The 23225-nt window shown below is 37.2% G+C and overlaps 1 protein-coding gene across 2 annotated transcripts in view; it reads right to left on the bottom strand.

Annotated features, from left to right (window-relative positions):
- PDZRN4 (PDZ domain containing ring finger 4) overlaps positions 1–23225 on the bottom strand; it is a 367762-nt gene that overhangs the window by 5596 nt on the left and 338941 nt on the right. For both annotated transcript variants that reach the window (XM_047067077.1, XM_047067078.1), the window contains 4 exons: positions 14735–14833; positions 12162–12224; positions 5085–5186; positions 585–701 (listed from right to left, as the gene is read on the bottom strand). In XM_047067077.1, the coding sequence (XP_046923033.1) occupies positions 585–701; positions 5085–5186; positions 12162–12224; positions 14735–14833 (381 nt within the window). The remainder of the gene's footprint in view (positions 1–584; positions 702–5084; positions 5187–12161; positions 12225–14734; positions 14834–23225) is intronic.

Genomic DNA, 23225 nt, shown 5'->3' with positions numbered 1-23225 from the left:
GGAACATATTAGGAGCTCAGCATTTTTGGTTGAATGATTATGTGACCCTAAGGCAAGATGATGTCAGTGATCTCAAATAAGGCTACTCCTCTTCAGGAGTATATAGGTGGAACCGTGATACCAAAACCATAAATCAGATTGATGGCTTACATCATGCCACCATCATGCTATAGTTACCTAAATATTCAAAGAGACACATTTATATTTTAAATTGTAAAGTTAACTTTGGGGGGAGAGGTTATCGCATGAGATAAAGCTTGTCTCCAGCTGGCATATCGAAAAACAAGGTATATTTTTGCTATTAAATTTTAGAATTGGGTTGAATAGTACCTGGGTCAATGTTTGAGTACTACCAGACCCTGTCAACAATGGTCCCAAAGCTTTCCAAGCTAGAAAGATCTCAACAGAAAAAAAAATGTATTTATTCCTTCTGCTTCATTTGAGATGCCCATCTAAAAAATTACCATTACAGAGGTGTTTGATCAAACTCTTTGATTTAGTTTTTTACTCCATTTATGATTATCCATTAAAAGAAAACCCACTTAACCACATTTCAAATGACGTCGTTCAAATTTTGGCCCTACCTGCTCCACCTCATTGGCCGTGCGCTGCATTGCTTCATTATGCTGTTCTTCCAGCATCTCCAAGTTTAACTCCTCTAAGAATTCATTCCTTTCATCTTCCAGCCAGCCTTCATCCAGCTGCAAAAGAACACATTAGTACATTATATTAGGTTAGTGGGAACTCATGCTAAAATAGGGTAAACTTAAATGGCAATGCCTGACCAGTTCCTTTTATCATAATGATTCTCTTCAGAATATCAGCCTCTGATAGTTCACCTCTCAGAAGGAGGAAAAAGTGATTTAAAAAAAAATTGGACTCATATGCCTTTTATCCTTTCCTGAAACAGAGCTACAGAGTTTCTCTCATAGCCAAGTAGATCTCACAGAATAGAACATTACCATCTTTCAAAATGTATGAAAAGCATATTGCATAATCCACAGCTGTCACGCTCATTACCTCCAACAGTCCCTGTGTTAAAGAACTGCAATGGTACTAATAGGGCCATGAGACAATTGGGCTTTTTTCCTTAACAACAACCTTCAATGAGACGACACACACAGTGTTCCCCACCCCCATACACACTGATGCTCCTACCCTCATCCTGACTTTTTATTTTTAGGCAGATGGCTTCCAAGTCAACAAGATGGCTGCTTGCCACAAATACAGACATTTATTTTATATAGGGGCAAGACGAGAAAAATTCTAAGTTATTCTTCTCATAAAAAAAGGTGATGCTATCCATGTCTATTTTGATTCATTTTTCACACCCAATTGCAAAATATAGATACATACACACACACACACACACACACACATATATATATATATGTGTGTGTGTGTGTGTGTGTGTGTGTATATGTACCTGAAATTGTGCATTTAATGGGAATGGAGCAGTGTGGAGCATGCAGGGTTTTGTTTGTGGGTCCAGGATGCAGGTATTCTGGTGGGAGTCTTACACAAATTAAACTGAATAAATCCTGTTGGCTTCTCAATAACAAGTGAAGTGAAAAACCTTGCTAATATGATGAGTGTTGACAGTCAATACAGATAATTTGCCTCAAAGTAGATTTCTGGGGCTGGATTACATAAATTAGCTGTCTATGATGATTAAATTACCTGAATTATTGTCCATGCTCTGTTTTACTCTGTGTTAAAAGAAACAGCAGCTTTCTAATGAGCCAAAACTGACAATACAGTTGACCCTTGAACAGTAGGGGTTTGAACTTCATAGGTCCACTTACATGTGCATTTATTTTTTGATAAATATACTACAGTAATCTAAATCTATCTTCTCTTCCTTATGCTTTTCTTAGTAATATTTTCTTTTCTCTAGCTTACTTGATTGTAAGAATAGTATATAATACACGTAACATATACAATAAGTGTTAATTGACTGTTTATGTTATTTTAAGGCTTCCAATCAACATTAGGCTATCAGTGTATTAGTCTTGGGGAGTCAGAAGCTACATGCGAATTTCGACTGGGTGGGGAGTGTTGGCTCTCCTGATCCCTACATTATTCAAGGGTCAGCTCTAGTTTGAGGTGTTTTCATCCCTGAAAAATGGCAAAGTAAGCTCTTAAAGATAACCGAGATGATAAAACTTCGAGACAAAACAAATTCTGAAAGAAGGACATCCGGTTGCACCCGGAGAGGCATTAGCATATATGTGTCATATTCACCAATATGAAGGCAGTTATAGGTTTCTTGATATGTATTAAAGGCTACCTAGAACTTAAATTACCTCAGATTTGACTGGGGCGAAAAGTGTTGACACATTTATTCATCCTCATTTATCTTCATGTAGCCTGAATAACTTCAGCAAGTTCTACCCCACTGGCTTTGATATGCAGATGAACTGTGAAAATTAAGCTGACTAACAATTCCATTTCAATTTATAATTGTCCAAGCTTTACATTCTCTAATCCGTTTTAAGTTTCATGAAGCTGCAAACTCTAGACTCCAAAAGAAATGACGTAAACCTAGAAATGTTTCCTTTTCATAAGCACACCAAGGGATTTTTCTTTAATCAGGTCAAAACAAAATATTTGCTTACTCTGAAGTAGTGAATGATGGAATAGAGTCTTCTGAAATTTAAATGAAGGGAAAGATAAGAAGAACAAACAGTAGAAATTAATGATTCCCTATAACTCTTTTCTTATTAACTAATCCCACAGATCCTTGAGTCGTCATCCGTAGTCAGTGTATGTCTGCTCTGATAAGTCTTTCCTCTAGGCTGGAGGTATACACAGCAGAGTAAGTAAGGAGAGATCCTTCTTGCTCACTTCCTTTCCCTGTTGTATCTCCCTTTCTACCTAGATGTACATTCATGACAGTCTGAGTTTCAGGCTACGCCACAGACAGACCTTTCCCTTGAGCCGAGCTGCGAGAAAGGAGGGCTCTTATTATGAAACAGGGGGATCTGTCTGCACAGTACGGAACACACATGGCATTTCAGGGAAAAGAACAACCTGTATTGTCTCAAAAGTAGTGTTTACAAGTTCCTATGGAGCCCTCTCTGTCCCAATGTCCCAAGGGGAATAGGACAGAATAGCAATATCTTTAATGGTCTGAGGAGGAAAATGGGCAGAAAATGAAAGAAAGTTGACAGGGAATGAAAGAAATGAGTTAGTTAAAAATATTGCACAGATGTACCATATTGCCCCCAGCAAATCTGTAGATCATTTCCAAGAATGCAGAGAGTATTTGAAACATTAAAAAAAGAAAAAGCCTAGAGAAAGCACACAAAAAACTTCCATATTCTCTTGCGATAAAATTCATATGCCAAAAATGCAATAATAAGATATACTGAAATTGATTAAAAAATATAGGTGATATAAAGGCATGGTTTTTTTTTTTTTGGTCTTCTTTTTTCTTGCATTTTATAGCATGTACTGCCTAAATTGCATTTTAAAAAATTTGGTGTTAAAATGCATTTTCTTTCCTTATTTTTATAGAAATCTGATTTTCTAAAGGCAATCAGCTTTCTTCCAGTGGCATGAGGTTTCTTTAGGATCGAGGGGCTAAAGCAGATCCCGATTTTGGCAGGATGGTTATCTTCCCCTCAACAGTGGAAAGGAAGTCTCCTTTGAAAATTCATCCTCCAACATTGATCCTGCTGGATCAGGAGTGTAGCCAGATATTTGAAAATACCACCAGTTCTAGCAAGCATATGTATTCTATCAACGATAGATCTAGTCTTATGTCATTAATTTCTATTCTTTCCACAGTCCATTATAGCCATTCTGTGGCATGGTTTAAGGAAATGCTTCAATTCTAAATTAATGAGGTGCTCTAGCAGTTACATGGAAAAGGCAGGGAACCCACATTAAAACATTAAAATATCTTTTCTATAACAGGGATAACTACTCCGTTCTCTTCAATTTACCATGAATTTAACTAACATGTGTTTAATCCCTTTATTCTGTTCTTTTTCAAGAAAACGGGATCAGTGAGACTAACTGGGTTGCCAAATTTCCAGGTAATTAGTGACATTTCATACGTATTTTTCAATTTACTCCCAAATAGGCAGTCCAGCCAGTCGTGTCACAGTCATGTAGGCTCCCTTCCCCACTCCTGACACCTCAGGTGTGTAACTTTACTCTGCCTTGGGCAATAGCAGGCTTTATGGGAACCATTTAGAATGGTCAAGGGCATAAAGGAAATATATGCCGAAAGGGTGATCTTTTATAACCACTATATTCAAGACAGGATTTGGTCTGACACTGAAATACACTTACTCAATGTAATTTATAGATAGTATGTAGTTACTGAGTTTGAGAAATATCAGATCAATAGCCTGGGAGACAAATGGTGATATAACCAACTTCACTCAAACTACTGACAGATGGACAGAAGGGTGACGATGTGCTATCCTTTTCTGCATTGTGGCAGGGTATAAAAAGAATATAAAAAGAAGGACCAACAGCACTTTTCTTTCACCATATTACCTCTCCTTGACTGTCATGACATCGCCCTCTGTAAAGATATAAAAAGCAATTTCCCTAGAAGCTATCATCTTGGTTTTGGCTGGACAGATGTTTTTGTCACCCTAAACTTGGAAAAAATTCATTTACTATACATGGAACTACACCATGCTATGTTGGCCACTTTATTTGATAAAGGTGTCCTAAAAAGATTTAAGTTGATAGCTAGATACGCTAATGATTCTCTCATTAAAGATTCCTTCAAGATACCTTAATATGCCAATTAAATATTTTTAGATAGAAACCTAGAGCAAGGATCCATACAGAATTAAAAATCATACCGTCAACCATTTTTCATTTATGAATTCATTCAAATAACTGGCAAGTGGAAGGAGAGAATAATGATTCCATTTTGTATGTTTTTTCCCTTCTTTTTTCAAAAAGATAAGGTTGATCAGGTTGGTAGGTTAGGTAAGGTGACTCTTAATTATGTCTTGTGTACTCAGCTTTACAAATAAACACAGTACTGATTTGATATAGACGAGCAAACAATGGATGTGAAGTTCAGTCTCCAGATTTTGGATCTGTGTTCTGACCTGAGTCTCCGGCCTTGCGACGAGCAACACGATTCTCTTACACTCCTCGCTCGACAGCAACGCCACTGCTTCTTCTCGATTCTGGACGTCTTCCCCATTTATCTAGAAAACAAATGAAAGTGGCACATTAGTTTCCATTTCCACAATGCTGCACACAATAAATGGCAAATATCAGCTCATTTATGGTGAACGTATGGACAATGAAGCTCACACAATGGGCTCATCTCCAGCCCCTCAGTGGTAAGTGCCTTCACTCAATTACGCGCTTACTGTAAGAGCCATATCGATCCCTGAAGGATGGCGGACATCAGAGGAAGCAGTTATGTTCATAAATGTCCAACCTGCGCCCTGGCAACATACATCTAGCAACACAATTAACCAGCCCCTGACAGGTGACGTTCATCTTTCTCCGCTCAGAGTAATGGAAGTGTCACTCTGAGATAATAGTGCTGGGGGAAGCAGGACTGGCAATACCACAACTGAAATCCGTCATCCTGCATGCCTGCTATGAGCCAATTAGAGAGCTACAGTATTATCTCTCACCAGGCAATGCTCCCAGGCCACTGCTGATTGCATTTTCATTTAATCATCTCATATTTGTGTGGGTCTGACTCAGTTGCCCCAAATCACTCTCAGGATCTCTTTCAATTGCTTAAATAATCAAAACAAGGAACAGTGCATCGGTAACATCCTCATCAACACTCCAGCTCTTTCTAAGATTCATCCATTTCCTCAAACAACAAAACTAACGAAATCTCTTAAGGCTCATCTCTTAAGTATACTTAACTTTTTAAAAATTAATACAGAGTAAAAATGGCTTTTTGAAAGAAACCAAGCTTGAGTAAACTTTGGATTAAAAAGACTCCAGTGGAATTCAATATATCTATATATATAGATAGATACACACACACACACATATATTTTTCCTTTTTCTAAGTTCTACAGACAGAGCAAATAAGATTCCTGAAGTTTGTATGGTAAGCTACATTTTCAGGTTCAAATGTATTTAGCTCCAAGTTAACTGGACTTTCTTCGGATATTTTATATTTATTTTATTTTATTGATTGTTCAAATCCATGGAGACAATGAGATTTTTTGATCCATAGCACATAATCAAAATATGCAGAAAGAAATTTTAGTTGAAGAGGTCAAGTAATTCTATCTAAAATAAATATTAATTATTTCAGTAAATTAAATAGAAAATGTGGCTGTACTGACTAATTTTTCAATAAGTAACATTTTTCACTACGGATTTCTGCTGAAAAGCATGAAGTAGACTAGTGAGAATTTTCTCCTCGTTTCTGGGATTCTGGGATTCTGGATGATTCTGGGATTCTGGCTGATACACAAGGACATATAATTATCAAAGCCCAGGAATCTTAACTTTGGACCACAGTAAATTATTCTTATTCCTGGACTCTTATCATACATACTGAACACAAAGAAAGCAGAAAATAAGAGTCTGGGGGGGGGAATCATACAACCATATGTTGTATTTTCTTACTCTGATCAAATGCATATCACCTTTGTTTTTCACTTGTAAATGTGGATAGGAAATTCAGCTTTTACAAGTTTCAAGCGCATTTCCTTTTTTTTGGCAACTCACAATAAAACTCATCAAATTAGAAAACAGAAGCTAGGATTCCAAAATGGTAACTAATGATAGGAAAGGGTATTTTGTGGTTTTTCATAAATATACATCTGAAAAGCTATTTTTGTACTGAATCCAAGGCTTTTTCTCAAATGAAGATAAATTGGCAGTGATGGATTCCACTACACCTCCCCCCTCCCCAGTTCGGTGTAGTCTGAAAATAAGGACTTGAAAATGTTTACTTTCTTTGAGCTTTGGGGGTTTACATCCATTTCATAGTAATTCTTAACACTGTGTCTGCAATGCATCTATTTGTGTATTAATCACGGACCTAATCATTCATCTTCCCTCCACTGTTGGCATGTTTGCTCCTAGGAAGATGGAGGTGGATGTTCTCCCACAGCTTCTCTTCACCTTTTCTATTTGAAATCTAATTCTCATTACTTTTATTTGCTCAAGTATATACATCTAAATTCTGCATTTGAAGTTCATTTACCACTATCCTAAATACTCTTCATTCATGTTTATTTGATGTTACTATGATGGTCCCTATATGAAAGTGCAGATACTAGTGCCTTCCTCAGAGTGTTCTTGTAAGGATTAAATGAGTCAATACATGTCTAGGGTTGAAACAAGTGCCTGGTAAACAGGAAGTGCTCTAGGTTGCCACGTGGTGCTATTGATGTTACTGTTCTTGCTAGTATTATTATTATTATTACTACTATAACATCATTGATGTCTATATTTCAATCCTCCATACAGGAAAGATTGTTTTCTTCTAAACAGAGCAAATATATTAAAATTCATGCACAGTAATTAAGTCCATAGTGGTAAAGGTGGTTTAGTACTCTATACATCTATCTCATATGTATTTCTAACTCTTCAAGAACCATCAAGAAACAATGTGGTTGTTTTAGATTTTCAGCCCCATTACAGTTGGTACTCATCTGTCTCCTCTGTGAACTCAGCATGACCAGAGTTATGGTCTCCAGTCCTCGCACTATGCCTTGTCCTGAAAGGACAGATCCCATGTTGTAGAAACACATTTACACCCAGAATCATGGGTGGAATGAAATGAATTCACCATAGAAATCTGGTGTTAAAATGTAATTTATCGTTCCTCTTTCAAAAATGTGTCTTTAGCCCACCGGTTGGTAGATCCTCTTGAACTCAGGACATGAGTTTGACACCCAGACTGATATTGGGGCAAGAAATGCAGCCATGGGTTTCAGCAAAGAATGAAAAGATTTGAGGAATGGAATCAGATAGAGCTTTCAACCTTCATTTGCTTTTGTTCCTGAAGGATGGCTTGTGGCTACAGGGCTGTTCGTGGGAAGGCAGTTTGCTGTGCATGACAACACCAGGCAGACATAAAGGTGAAGGACCGAGAATCACAGGGAGGAGATGAGATAGATGTGTCAGTGTGACACCACAGTTTAATGGAAGACTTTAATTTTAAGAAAAGAGAGGGAAAGAGAACCAGGAGAAAGGCAACATGTACCTTTTGTTACAAGGAGGAAAATTTGTGCTAGAAAATAGGTCTTGTCTTATTATCTGTGTCTGGGCATATGTAAACATTGACTTCAAAGCAGATATTGCCTTGGCTTAGAAGAGTTTCATGGTATTACAAATCAGCCAAAATCTCACATTGGGCCCAATCTGCTGTGTGTGCGTGAGTGTGTGTGTGTGTGTATGTGTGTGTGTATGTGCACATGTGTGCAAAAACCCTAAAAGCCTAGAGATGGTTTAATATAGCTTTTTTGCTTGAATGTGCCAAATTTTACGTTACCTATATTAGCAAGTACCAGAGGTGGGTGGGCAACTAAAATTCTTGGCACCACCTATGGAATGTATTTGAAAATCCAGGATCTAAGGCAAAAGAGGAACGATCTATTTCAAGTGAGCTTATATTTTAGTATGGAAAGAAGGTGAATAATGTACAGAGATATAGAAGTGGAAAGAACAGAAGTGGGGGGCGGGGAACAGTTATCTAAGGGGAAGAAAGTAAAAAAGTAAGAACAAATGCTGGAAATAAGTTTAGGTGTAGGGCAGAGAAAGAGAGAGAAAGCTCATTTGAAGTCTTATTGTTCCACTGCTTGAGTTTTTTGCAGGATTTTGTCAGAGTAATCCTTAGGAACATGGCTGACGTTTTTGGCCAACATGAGATCAGGCTGCGACATGCACTGTTGCTACGCTCACTATCCCAAGGAGAAAATGAGAATACAGCACTCCGATCACGTAGGTTGTCTTTAATCTTTTCTCTCTGGGGCTCAGAAATGCTTGTCTTCACTCAGCATTGCAATTTTGTGAGAGGACTTCCCCATATTAATTCCTGAGGACACATCTGATACCACAAGTGTGTGGCGACGGCATGGAAGACAGAACACTTGATGGCTTGCAGAAGAAGAACACATGAGATCTAGAACATGCTCTCATGAAAGTGGTTGATGGTTTTTCTTCTGTATAATCCCTACCTTGGGCCAATCCGATGTATCTGTGTAGGTGGTGCCACTGGGTGAGGTCCCATGATACAGTACATTTAGAAAATTTTAGTTTCACAGTGAGGACCAGACCATAGAAATACTCTACTTAGGTCATCATGAACAGGAAATTAAAACCACAATTGCCCTAAAGAGATTCATTTAAATAAAAGCCAGCCAGGAAACTCCAAGGATAAGAAGTAAATCCTCTCGTTCTCTCCCTCTCATCTCCCTGAGACAGGAGTCATTAATTGCTCATTACAGGGTATCCCATAATCTCCTCATCAACCATATGGGAGCTATTTGTCTATGGGTACAATTTTGTCACAGTTTTATTTAATATAATTTCAGCATTACCCTTAAGACTCTTTGTTTTCTGTGTGTGCAAATAGACTTGAATTCTAGGCTTTTTAATGTGACATGTATTTGTTCATTAAGTGAGACATATTTGTCACTGAATATAAAGTAATCAGGCAGACAACGGAATTTTGTCAATTCTGCTGTTGTTTCTTCAATGAACCCACTCCATTAAGGAATGCCTTATTATCCTGCAAATATTGTATCAGAAAACTTTATCTGCCTCTAATATAGCCACGAATAAGGAAGTGTCAAAATATATAGTATGCACATATGAAAACACATGTACTTTATTTTGATCTACCTCTACTCTGAGAACTAATAGATGCAATTTTAATAACTGCATTTGTATATCTACCTTATGGGGCAGTGGTTAGCTGCATTAGGAAGGGAGCCAGTGAGGGTGCAGTACAAGGTGTCAAATGTGGAGAGTAGATGGTCAGAGAAAGGAGTGATGACTGGAAACAAGAGAAACATGACAAAAAATAGACCCAACACATTGGAAAACGTAGCCAACTATGGTGATTTTATATTGGTGCACAAAATCTTCCAGACCTTTTAGCCACTGAGTCTTTTGTTGTATTCTTGCATTGTGCAATGATTGCTGGGCACAACAGACCCTTGAGCATCAAAAGAAGGTTACATTCTTTTTGGAGCAGCTGGGTGGTTCAGTCAGTTGAGCATCTGACTTTGGCTCAGGGTTATGATCCCACAGTTTGGTTTCTGACTTCAAGCTCTGCATCGGGCTCTCTGCTATAAGCACAGAGTCCGCCTTGGATCCTCTGTTCCCCTCCCTCTCTGCCCCTCCCCCGCTTGTGCTCTCTCTCAAAATTAAACAAACATTTAAAAAAAAGGTTACATTCTTTTCAACTGAGTATTTTCAACTGTAGATGTCAACAAGGTGAACAATACATTTATAATTACTTCCAAATCAAAATAATAATAATATGTTTGGAGGTTTCATCATCTGGGTGATTCACACAAAAAAATGTGCCCTTATTTTTTAATGAGGCTGTGTCAGTAAAGCTTTATTACAGATTTGATTCATCTATCCTATTACCTTTTCCACTAAATACCTATGTTTCATTCATTCATTTATTCATGTGTGATTGAGAAAGACATCGAAAATATGGTAGCAAACAAGACTGTGCCTTGGTTACCTGATTTCCCTTCCCCTGATACAGCCTATGACGCATTCATTCCATTTTTTTAAACTACAGGTCGCCACTTAGGGAGCAATAGAAATAGAAGTTACATATTCTTGAAGTTTCTGAAAAATTAGTAGGACCATGAATGACCACTAATTCATACTTTTATTCTTTCCTAATTGGAGCCTTAGTATAGGCTCCTTGATGGAAAAGGAGTTCCGCAGCATCTAGCTAGAGAAGAGGAAGGGTATGAAGAAGTGCTGTGAATCAGTGAGTGGTACCCCGAAGAAAGGAAAGACTAACAGAAGGCTGGGCAGAATAACCTTCTGGTATGTGCCCAGGGCAGCGTGAGCACACTTCTATCATGACAATGCCACACTGCATCGTAATCATCTGTGTATGCAGCTGTCTTCCTAACTACCCCTGGAGTGCCCCAAATGCTGGGATGGCATCTTGTCTATTTTTGAAGCCTTCATTCTAGGCACAGTGTTGAATCCATTCGCGTCAAATGCAAAGAAACATTCTTCAGGGGTTTGCATTTAGGAAGGAGAAATAGAACTGTAGGTCTATCACAAAGACTAAAAGCTATGCAGAATGTTTTAACAGTTTATAGCTCCCTCACTTCGGCTTTTAAGTCATCTTCCCCATTTCGTAGTTGTGATCTGCAGTGAAACTCAACCCTGACAGGCCTCTGTTATTATCTTGGATTAATCTGGACACAAAAGCTGGGGAGTTGTGTGTCTTTCTGTAGCCATTCTGCATGGGAAAGGACTCAGAGGAGACAGAGGGGGTCAAGGTGGGTTTAGGGCGGAAACTGGCATTCAGGGTTATTCCTAATTTGGCCTGGAATTCTTACCAGCTCCACCTCCTCTCTTATGAGCTGCTCATCATCTTTAAACTGAAATTTAAATAGTCTCTATGTTTTCACACTTCCATGAGGAAAAGAAGGTGTTCCACTCCACCCATCCCCAGCAACAAATAAAATTCTTCAGACTTCTAGACTTTCATATAGCAATGGAACACAGGAATCCATGTTTACCTAATTTATTCTGGAAAAGGCAGCAGTAACTGATGCTGCCGCTGCTGGTAGTAATACAAGTTAATGTTTATTACTCACCATGCCGTGTGCGAAGCATATCACATGCATAATCACATTTAACCTTTGCAACAATACGTTTTATTATTATCATTTTTTAAGATGAGGAAACAGGCTTACGATGAGAGGTTAAATAATGTGCTTGGGTTAGTGGTGGTGCTGGAAGGTGAAGAGGAGTTATCCAAGTCCAGAGATGATGCCTCAATCACTAATTATTAGCTAATAATTCTTAATGAATGGTACCATCCTCATTTAAAAAACATTTTTACTTGATAGCTTCGTGTTTTGTGAATGTTAATATCTAGAAAAGACAAATTCTTTTCCTAGTTTTTTATAAAATACTAAATAGAATTGAAACTACTGAACAAATAGTAGGAAACTAGAGGAAATGACTATGCCACATACTTGCAAAATACGATCCCCTTCTCGAATTCGGCCATCTTTGGCAGCAATGCTATTTGGATCTACCTGTAATGGAGAAAACCCACATCTTCAATTGGATATGCAATATTTCCCCAGAAACTTAAAAATATGGTTAAAAATATGTTTAGTAACCTGGTTCAAAATTCTCTACTGATTTACACAATGCATGTCAAATTTTTCTGTCAAATATCACTGATATAAATCGACTACTTTATTATTAATAATAATACAATTAAAGAGAACTAGAGTAGAACTTAATTTGAAGACCATTCTTCTCTCTCTCCCTCCCTTTTCCTCTTTCCTCCCTTCCTCCTTCCACCCCTCCCTCCTCCCTCCATTCTTTCTCTCTCTCCTTCCTTCCATCTTCCCTCCCTCCTCTTTCTTTTCTTTTCTTTTCTTTTCTTTTCTTTTCTTTTTTCTTTGCTCTTTCTTTCTCTTTCTTTCTTTCTTTCTTTCTTTCTTTCTTTCTTTCTTTCTTTCTTTCTTTCTTTCTTCTCTCCCTTCTTCTCCCCTCTTCTCCCCTCCTCTCCTCTCCCTTCTCCTTCTTTTTTTTTTTTTTTTTTACATCCATTCACTCATTTCTGTATACAGACTGTCAGGTATAGTCTTCAGCGGACATGATCTTCAGCAGATGTTAATACTAGAATTCTCTGGACTTAGGAAATTTGCTTTCTACTAGAGTGATCTTTAAATCCTGGTTTAGCGGTCTTAGAAAAGCTGACAGCTATACAATAAGTCCATACTTATTAAAGAAATTTCTGTCTCATGAGCACATTAATTTATAGAGATTTATAATTGATGTTGCTCAAAAAATGAAAAAAAATCCTATCCATGTAGATTATTACTAGGCTCTACCTTACATTATAGGGTAAAGTTATTAACTATAAGTTATTTTAGAATAAATAGATATTTAAGACTCTATTTAGAGTTTACCAACATTTTAATGGGCCAAACACAGTTCACTGGGGGTAATACCATCTATCACATTTTACATGATGGCTCTAAGCCATTTATTTGAACTTATTACATCAAAACTTTTATTTCAAGCAAAGTATTTCAAGTGTAGCCATGAGGTTGATCCATCCTGTCCAGATTTTAGATATTACTTTCTTATCCACCTAATAAGTGAATTTTAAGTGATCAATTAAGAACAAAGACACTATAATTACATGTAAGATGTATAAGGAAAATATTTCTTCCAAGTACATATGTTCAATTCCTGTGGCTTCTTTATTATCCCTGGAAAGTTAAGCTCCAAAGCTGACATATTTAAATAGTAAATAAGAGACTCAATAGAGGGAAGTGAGGCATGATTAATTAACTGTATCCTATTGAGAAGCCATTCACAATCTAAAACTTTACCTGCAGAACTGTAATCAACCTAGTGCTTAACGTCGACATCTGTACCTCGGTACATATTACAAAGGACAATTCTGCAGGTATTTCCCTCTACTTCCTCACCATAATTAGAAGACTTATAGCTGTCCACTTAAAAGAGGTATATCAGTCAAATATTCTCTAGAGATTTTTCCATTGCAGGAGCCAGTCAGTAAAGTGATAAAGAGTAACATTTACATTTATAGAGCTGTGTAGTTTTCAAAGTGCATTAAATACGTTATCTTTCCCATATTCTAAACACCTCTATAAAAGCGATGAGATAGGCATTGTACCAAGTTTCTAGTTGAGGAAGCTGAAGCTGAATAAGTTAGGTAATGATTTTAAGATCATGGCCAAGAACACTTGAAACAGCATGGGATGTCAATTAGTATCTAGTTTCTCTAACTTCTTTTTCACACATATACATACATACATAGACAGTTTCACCCATATATATGCGTGTGTATACATATATATGGAGGAATTAGACAATACAAATGCATCTATATGTGTGTTTGCATGTATATAATTTTTAGTCATGTGTACATATCATTAAAATAAATTACACCCTACTACTCTCAAAATGATTCTTTTGGGAGTCTTAAAAAGTCACCTATAATAATAAATTTTGCTTCACGGTTTTTCCAAGGTAATTAACACTAAGAATGTTTCACATTTAAGTATCTCACTTTCTGACAGTGATTATGGGGTTGAATAAAACAAACTTATAGATACACTCCTTGGATATTCAAGTTTATCAATCCTGCCAGCAGAGTAAAATCTGTGACACAGAGTGACATCTGTGATATTAGATTTAACACGCAATTAGTGCTCTTGTTAACAGCACTGATAAAGGGAATGGAAGGACAAACGTTTTCTCATCGAAAACTTTGCTTGAATTTCTGCATCCTTAGGGAATTTATTCAAATTCAGGCAATGTTCCCATTTTCGCACTTTTCCTTACTGGGATTCTGTGGTGAAACTGTCCACATTAAACAGGCTGATAATAATTACATTACCTGGGCAACATAATTTACTTTCCTAATTGAAAGTGACAAGTTCTGGAACATGGCCAATTCTTCACATTCAAGCCTCCCAAGGATTTTCTCATTGCCAGTCATTTGACTCCATTCCTCAGAGTCTCCCTCCCCCTCCTTACCCTCCTCGGCATTTCTTACCTCGCTGACATAAATGCCCGTGTCTTCTTCATCATCCGTTCGGTAACAGACTGTCAGGCCCAGCTTCTCTTGACTGCTAACACGACACAGCTCGACCTCCTGAGAGAAAAACACACATAGAACGACATTTATCTCAGAGAGAAATCCCACAGTAGAATGGAGAACTCACTGATACTCTCCGGGTCATGTTGGGAGCTTTTCGTAATTATTGCCCAGCATTTGAAATTAACTTATGTTACCAGGATCACCCAAATTTACCTTCAATGTGTATTTCTGTATGTATATTCAAGCCAATGTTTCAAATTTTCATTGTACAATTGGAGAGATAAGTGCAATTCTTTTGTATCAAATCATAAACTGAAAACCCTTAAAATTATACAATAAAATATAAAATATGCACAAATCAATAAGATGGAATCAATAAAATATCTGAGACTGTCAAAGTAGGCAGAGAAATGTTCATAAAAATATTGGGAGCTACTGTGATTTTATTTATATTTTAGTAAAACAAAGTCCAAATACAAAAATACTACATTGGACTTTATCAATTCTTCTTTTGAGTTTTGTACAGTATGATAATAAGAAAGTGTTTTGTGTAGCTCAGGCCAAGGTTTTCTATTATTTTGTAGATGCTCTCACCCTTGGAATGAAATGGGTTCATTCAGGCTGAAGGGAGAGACATCAGCAGTCATATGGGCAGAGGCAATGATTCAAAATGTAGCAGTAAATGAACATGGAAACACATTTACTGAAACACATGGCTAAGGGGCTTGAAATGTCAGTCCTTAGGTAATGTATATTGAATCTATTTCCTGATTTATGTTCAGTAAAATAATAATAAATTTCAGTGTACTTCATTTTTATATAATGAAATAGGCTTGTACTACTCTCAGAAACAGATGACTTTAGGATAAATCGCTTAATTCCAAGCACTAAAAGACAAATTGATGTTCTCATCATGGGGAACTTGTTCCTAATTGGATGAAGAGTATATAACTTTTTGTAAAAAAATAATTAAGTAGGCTTTCCTCTTTAGTGGGAGATGGATTGTGTGTGTATGTGTGTATGCATGTGTGTATGTGAATGAAAAGAAGGTTATTAAGTTTGATTATAGTAAGAATCCATTTAACTGTGTTTTATCTGAAACAGTTACCAGGACTAAATAAAAGAAAAATCACCTAACTTCAAACAAGAGGATATTTTCCACTATTCTCTGCTACATTTGAAGAAGGATACTTTCAATTTGATATCTCAGTGAAGGCTTTGCCATTGGAAAATAACCATTTGATTTTAATGACATGCTATAAACCATAGGTAAATCCTTAGCCAGGGGAGACCCTCATAAGCTCTACTGACCAATAATTTCATAGCTGATAGCAAACAAAACAAAATTTAGATCCTCTGTCCTGAGATATGTACCATAAATTGGTGAACTTCAGAAAACTATGAAGAATGACTTTCTAACTGGTGAAAAAGGGCATGGTGAGTGCTAAACAGTAAAGAAAAAAGGTGGTAAACCCTTTCACCTTGGGGAAGAATAGGAAACAGTGGTATGATTTGGCACTGGAAGTAAAAAGTATATACTAAGCAAGGGTATTTTCAAAACTGGGCATAATTAATGCCTCCACAGGGAAAGAACACTTGACTGAAACTGTAACATTAGGAAGAAATTACAACAACAAAAGAGCTTCAATTACAGCAGTGCAGTATACAGTTAAAGAGTAAAGAAGCTTATGATTCCTAAGAGACCTACAAGGAAACCTAAACACTCCATAAAGAACTGAGATTGGGACCTTTAAATTAAAGCAAATGAGGAGCTGTAGTCAAAACTAAAATGCATTGACTTTCAGTGTCCTTCCAATAGCAGGGGAGAAATCCCCTGTGCTGTGGGAAGACATTTGTAGAAGGAGCTTTGCTTTTGTGAGTGTTTTCTCTACATTCTCAATGCCGTGCCACGGCTTTGGTGTTTGCTTAGAAGCTGCACGATGAAATGTTTTGCGATAAAATGGAACCAATCTATTTAGATAAGAAAGGCAGAATCCACCCATAAGATTTCAGTGCCACAGATCAAAGCATCTACTCAAGAATCACAAGGAAAAGAAGACTAAGATCTTGGGCCAACATAATTTTTCAATATGGTCATCGTATTGGACCTAAGCAAAAGTGTAGAATAGGTCTCAAAGTTTCCTCCACCATCTTTCATTTTGACATCTCATTTTTTTTCAATTTTATTTTTTATTTTTAAAAATTAAGATCCAAATGAGTTAGCATATAGTGAAACAATGATTTCAGGAGTAGATTCCTTAATGCCCCTGACCCATTTAGCCCATCCCCCCTCCCACAGCCCCTCCTGTAACCCTCAGTTTGATCTCCATATTTATGAGTCTCTTCGGTTTTGTCCCCCTCCCTGTTTTGATATTATTTTTGACATCCCATTTTAAAGACACTCAGCACCCTCCTACTTCTTTCTAACTGCGTGGAGTTCCTAGGGATATGCCTATCCAGGCAGTCATTGGAATTTCAGGTTTGCCATCTTACCGATCCCCTAGAAAAATTGGGCATATAATGTTATCTTCTATTCTCTCACAAGTAGCTCTTAGGATATAAAGAAAATTGACAAATTCTTTCTTTCTTTCTTTCTTTCTTTCTTTTTTTTTAATTTTTTTTTCTTTTTTTTAAATTTTTTTTTTCAATGTTTTTTATTTATTTTTGGGACAGAGAGAGACAGAGCATGAACGGGGGAGGGGCAGAGAGAGAGGGAGACACAGAATCGGAAGCAGGCTCCAGTCTCTGAGCCATCAGCCCAGAGCCTGACACGGGGCTCGAACTCACAGACCGCGAGATCGTGACCTGGCTGAAGTCGGACGCTTAACCTACTGCGCCACCCAGGCGCCCCGACAAATTATTTCTTAAAGAGATCATCACTAATAATTATTTTTCATTAGATTTTTAATTTTAATTCCAGTATGTTCAACATACGGTGTTATATTAATTTCAGGGGTACAATATAGTGATCCAACAATTCTATACATTACTCTGTGGTCATTGTAATAAAATACTCTTAATCCCCATCACCTGTTTCACCCATCCCCCTACCCTAGGGCAACCATGTATTTGTTCTCTATAGTTAAGAGTCTGATTCTTGCATTAATAATGATTTTAAATGTTGCCCACTTAGGGTTTGGCTTATACTAATAAAGGCTGGAAATACAAAGCCTTAATTCAAAGGACTAAACTTGTGGTGGTAGGATTCCAGGCTCTGAAGGAGGCTCAAGTGAGATTTCCTGGATCCCACAAACCATCCGACACCAGTAACGAATGTGGACTTGCCATTAGTTCTTGGGTTGAGAATGTTTCAGACACTGCCTATTTCCTATTAGTACAACAGAAGCATACATTTTGGAATCAAAGTGACTTTAATTCTATGATGAAATAACTTCTAAGCAGCTACCTGTGGAGCATTTTGTTCTTATGAGGCAAAGGTGGCTTTGTAAAGCCTGATTACCTGAAAGAAATTCTTTAGTACAGGTTTAATTTAGTATTCCTTTCACAAAGCACACAAGCCTCTGACTTCTGAAGAAACAACCTCCTGGTAATAGAGAATGTTTTCCCTAACAACTTTCATACCTTTCCCTCTGTCACTAGCAAGCTGTTTGATGAAAAACATAAAAGTGAAATGCTACCTCTGTACATTTTCTCCACAGAGACAATTCACAGGTGTATACGAATCAAAGCCAGACATGCACGATGGTGCTGCTAACCATCCTGAAGTCATTTGTGACTGGAGTAGAAGAGTCACTTCATATACCTGGTAAAACTACATTCATCTGGCTTAAATGTGCTTTAAGATGCTATGTTTTGGGAACATGTATAAAGTCCCTTTAAAAAATAAAAGCATAGTTTCTAATCCTGTGAGAAACTAATTGCATGGAAACTGAGGGTGGAGTAGAAGGTTAAAGTTAGTAAAGCTTGCCGTGAAACATCCTTCCAATCATAGAAAGAATGGGATTTATACATAAATCAGTTGCCCTACAGTACTGTGAAACTTTTACATATTTTATTTTTGGGTCTAACGAGAAACCAGGAACTTAAAAAGAAAAAAAAACAATCCATACTTTTGCTTTCTAGATACGACTATGTTGTTGGAGGAAGAATGTGGCTTGAAAGTACCTTCAATGGCTTTTAAGGCAAACTGTTTCCAAACCCTAAAGAGCTCTGAGGCCCAAGCCGTGAAGAGAAAATTTCAGAGGCAATCAGTACTATGTAAGTCTGAAGATGAACCAGGGCCAGACAGGATGGTCATTGATGTCAACTGATAATCACAGGAAATAGGGGATACAGGGGTCTATTGTATCCATATCTTCCTTTTATTTTATTTTATTTTATTTTATTTTATTTTATTTTTATTTAATTTATTTTATATTCCTGGTTTATATTTATATGACAACAGATGCACTACTATACAAGCTTAGTATTAATCATATATCATTGTCTTACATTTTGTAATGTTGATTAGTAACTAGTGGAATACCATGCTGAGTTGTTCCAACAAAAACTTATTTAAAACAAAGAAATAATGGGAAGTATAAAAACTTTAACTCCCACAGCTAACGGAAGCTAGATAGTCTACTGTGAAAATATGGCTTCAATATCATTATCTTGATAGTGGAAACCAGGTATAATACTTAGCAAGAAATAAATAACAAAATCCTGGAATACCCACATCACTATGGCAACAACAGGTTCACACACCCATCTCCAAACATCTAAAACAAGTTGCTACAACTAGTAAGTAAATCATGTTTCTATAGAGACAGTAGGGTAAAAGTAAGGTCATATGGTAACATCTTTCCACTAACATCCCTAACTCAAGTCCTTCATCAACTATTTTTTCCTTATCAATGATATTGCTGTGAAACGTACGCAGATTTTAATACTCCAATTTTCTCCTCTTAGGAGCTTCCTAGATCCTTTGGGAAATAAGAGAAATCACATTTTTCTGGGTCCAGGTTGTCTGCTTCTCATCGTGTGTTTTGAGCCACCTTAGGAAGTGATAAACTTCCTATTTTGAATGAATTTTATACCTTCACAAAAAAATTAATTTTGTTTATATTGTTAATCAGGAGAGGGTAGATTCATGATGCCAGTAATCAGTAATTCTGGACCAGGAATAGAAATAGGGAACAAATTCAAGGTATGTGAGAAGTGATACTCCAATTATGTATTGTTACCTCTGCTGTGGCAACTAGAAAATCATTCTAACTGTATGAACAACTGTTTTTCAATGGCCTCTCACACAGTCCTGCTCCATCTAAAACAAAGAACAATGGCATGTGAGGAAACTAGGGAAAATCTCTGTTTATGTCAGTTATTTTTTTTGTTGTATCTTTAGAGAAAACAGTTGCTTTTAGGTGTTAGGATCATGTGGTTTACCTTTATAAAAATCCTGAGGTCCAGGATTATTCACAGCTGACTCCTGAGTTTTGGACAAACACGGAAATGATCATTGATTAGCTTACTAATGCCATTGCTAAATACCTACAGTCATTTGTGGCTGGACTTTCTGATTTATATGTTAGTTTTGGGGGGAGGAGGTCCTCATAAAATTGTTCAACATGCCATACACAATGTGTAGAAAAGACTATTCATAAAAGGTCATTGCCATAGTTGCTTTTCTTTTAAAATATCTATTTTCAGCACCCACTGTCTGATCAGCACAGGTAGTCTTGAATTCCCACTTCAGCATGTTTACTCTTTCACTAGACCATGAACCTACTGACTCTTCCACTTTTCACACTCAATGATTCCTTCATGCCCTCCTATCTCTTTTTGCATGCCTTAGAACCACACTTACCCATGACAATCTTTCCGAAAAATCTACAACTCCCTTGTCATTCTCTGCTTCTACCATATCATCCAGCAAAAAGTCAATCATGAGTGAACCCAGATATTACTTCCCCACTTTCCCACCTGAGCAGCTGTATGGTCCTGTAGGGAAATGCACATCGATGCTGACCACACTGACTCTCTCACTGTAAATTCATTAACACAAATCTCAAATTGACCATCAATGCTGCCCGACAATCACTTTATACTTCCCTTCCTCTCTTCTCAAATCTCCAACAGGACCTCCTCACTTTCAATCGATGACCTTGACTCACAGCCCTTTGGACACTAGATTATTACTACCTCAACCTTCCAGTCTCCCAGACTGGTATTTTATACCCCCCTTCTCTGCGAATCTGCTATGGTGTCTTCTCTGTCTTCACTTTTAGCCAGTACCCCGTCCCATGCTTCATGGAGAAAAAAGAAACTATGAAATAGGAACTGCTGCTTCTTCCTTCCACTCAGTGTATCAATCCAAATTCACCTCAATCTGTGCTGTGGGCTGTCCATTACAATGAAAAAGGGAGGCCCAACTGTCTCAAAGGCCGATGTCTCCACCCATGCTCTATAAGCCACTCCTTTAACATTTTTTTTCATGAGTATTTCTCTTTCAGTTATTCCCTTTCTCTTATATTATCAGTTTCTCTTTCCTCATTAGATCATTCCCATTGCCATATGCTTACCTACAAAGCATTACTATCATTCACTTGGGGTGGAGCAAGAGGAAATCCAATATATCTGGTATGGTGGTCAGCTCTAGGTTGGGGCCTGCTGGAAGAATCTAATAAGAGTGTGTTGGAAGAGATAATAGAATTGACTCTGGCATTCACCAAAACCAAATTTCCAGGCAGAGAACACTGACTACACAAAGGTTACAGAGATAGTTAGCAGCCAACATGCCAAGTTATAAGAACTTTTAGTTAATGTGTGTAAATCTAAGGGTTAAGACAGGGGTGGTGAGGGGCCATGGTGAAAAATAAAACTGGAGAGGTAGACAAGGACCATATCATGGAAGGATGGCCACACCGTACTAAATAATTTGCAAAAAGTAAAGACGAATCATTGTAAAAGAAGTAACAGTCTGATTTGCAGTGTGGAAAAATGGCTTTGGCAGTAGTATCATGGGTGAGTTGCAGGGGATAAGAGACAGGAAGGCTGGGGGGGAAATGTTATCAGTTTATGCAAGAGAAGACAAGGGCTTAGAGGAAAGTAGTATTTTATCAATATTTAACACAGTTACTATTATTTTCATTTTATTGATGAAGAGAATGAGGCAAAGAGAGAAGTTATGTTCCCAAAGTCACACAGGAAGTCAGAGGCAGAGCTGGGATTCACTTTCTAGCACAAACGCCAAGCCTGAATTCTCAACAGCTCCTCCCTCTAGTTCCATATAAAGTTCTTTCTCATTTTCAGCTCTTAGCTTAAATGATACTTTCTGGATGCTATCCCTCCCCATCCCTCTTTCTTAAGTAAAGCCCCTAAAATTCTCTCAGAATTTTACAGATGCTTACTAACTTCTTGAAAAGTACTATCACTTATATTTTTCTTTTCTATCAGCAAATATGTATTTAGCTAAGTTGCTTACTCTTTTAAATTGCCTGTTTCTTTTTCTATTCTATAAGCAGTTCTTTGCTATGTTTATTGTTATGTCCTATAATCCTTACATATGAAACAAAGAAATCCAGCTCTTGATGATGGTGCCGTGTCATTTTGTTTACATTCTCAGTACCAGCATAGTCTGGAAACTTAACTGAAGCCCCATATGCATTCGTTGGATGAGTTAACTGCTATAGTGGGTTGAGATGCAGGCTGAAATTGCTTTTTCTATATTTGTGCCTGAGTATAATAGTATTAGATTCAGTAGGATACATTCGGAAAGCTGTAAAAACAATAGATGTCACTTAGTCTCTTACAATCTCTGCCAACAAGAAAGCTAACCAGGGAGTTAACTGAAAATAAATGAAAATTATCTGTAAATTACTCATCCTAAGAATCACTCTACCAGATCAGTTTTTACTGATTCACTTCATTCACTTGACATTTTCTTAGCACCTACTATGTGCCAAGAACTATAGTCAGCATTAGAAACTTTTATGTATCGACCATTGTGTTTATGTATCAACATTATTCATGAGTGTTTACAAATTATATTTAATTCAGTTTTATAAAAATATGAGAGGGTGATACATTGTATAAGAATTTCTGGCCCACCTGGCACTCGTTTTTTCTCTCTTTGGAAACATGACCCTAAATTTCTTGTGCAGAATTACATCCTTCTCCTTCTATATGTTTTTAGGATTGATTCCAGCTGCAGGGGCAGGCATGCGACCTAGATGTTAGCAAATTAGTGTATTTTATTTCCTTAGTGATTATTTTAAGGATGGGTATTTGATCCAATTCAAGCCTATCAAAATCAGGCCCAAGTCTTTTGTTGAAACTATTGGGAAAAGAACACTTGTCTTTTCTGTTGTACTTAAACTTGCAAGAATATAGATCAAGAGCATCTCAAAGCTTTATCTTACCACAATATACAGAGCCTGAGGATGGATTCAGTAGAGAAAAGATAAATGCCAAAAGGTGGAGAAAGACTGAAATTTAGTGGCAT

The sequence above is a fragment of the Lynx rufus genome, unplaced genomic scaffold (assembly GCF_022079265.1).
Source record: "Lynx rufus isolate CCGP_SWC_20201006 ecotype Redwood Valley unplaced genomic scaffold, mLynRuf1.p SCAF_7, whole genome shotgun sequence".
In the NCBI taxonomy this organism is placed as follows: Eukaryota; Metazoa; Chordata; class Mammalia; order Carnivora; family Felidae; genus Lynx; species Lynx rufus.
Note: the sequence above shows the minus strand (reverse complement) of the source record. Positions and strands in the feature narration are given on the sequence as shown.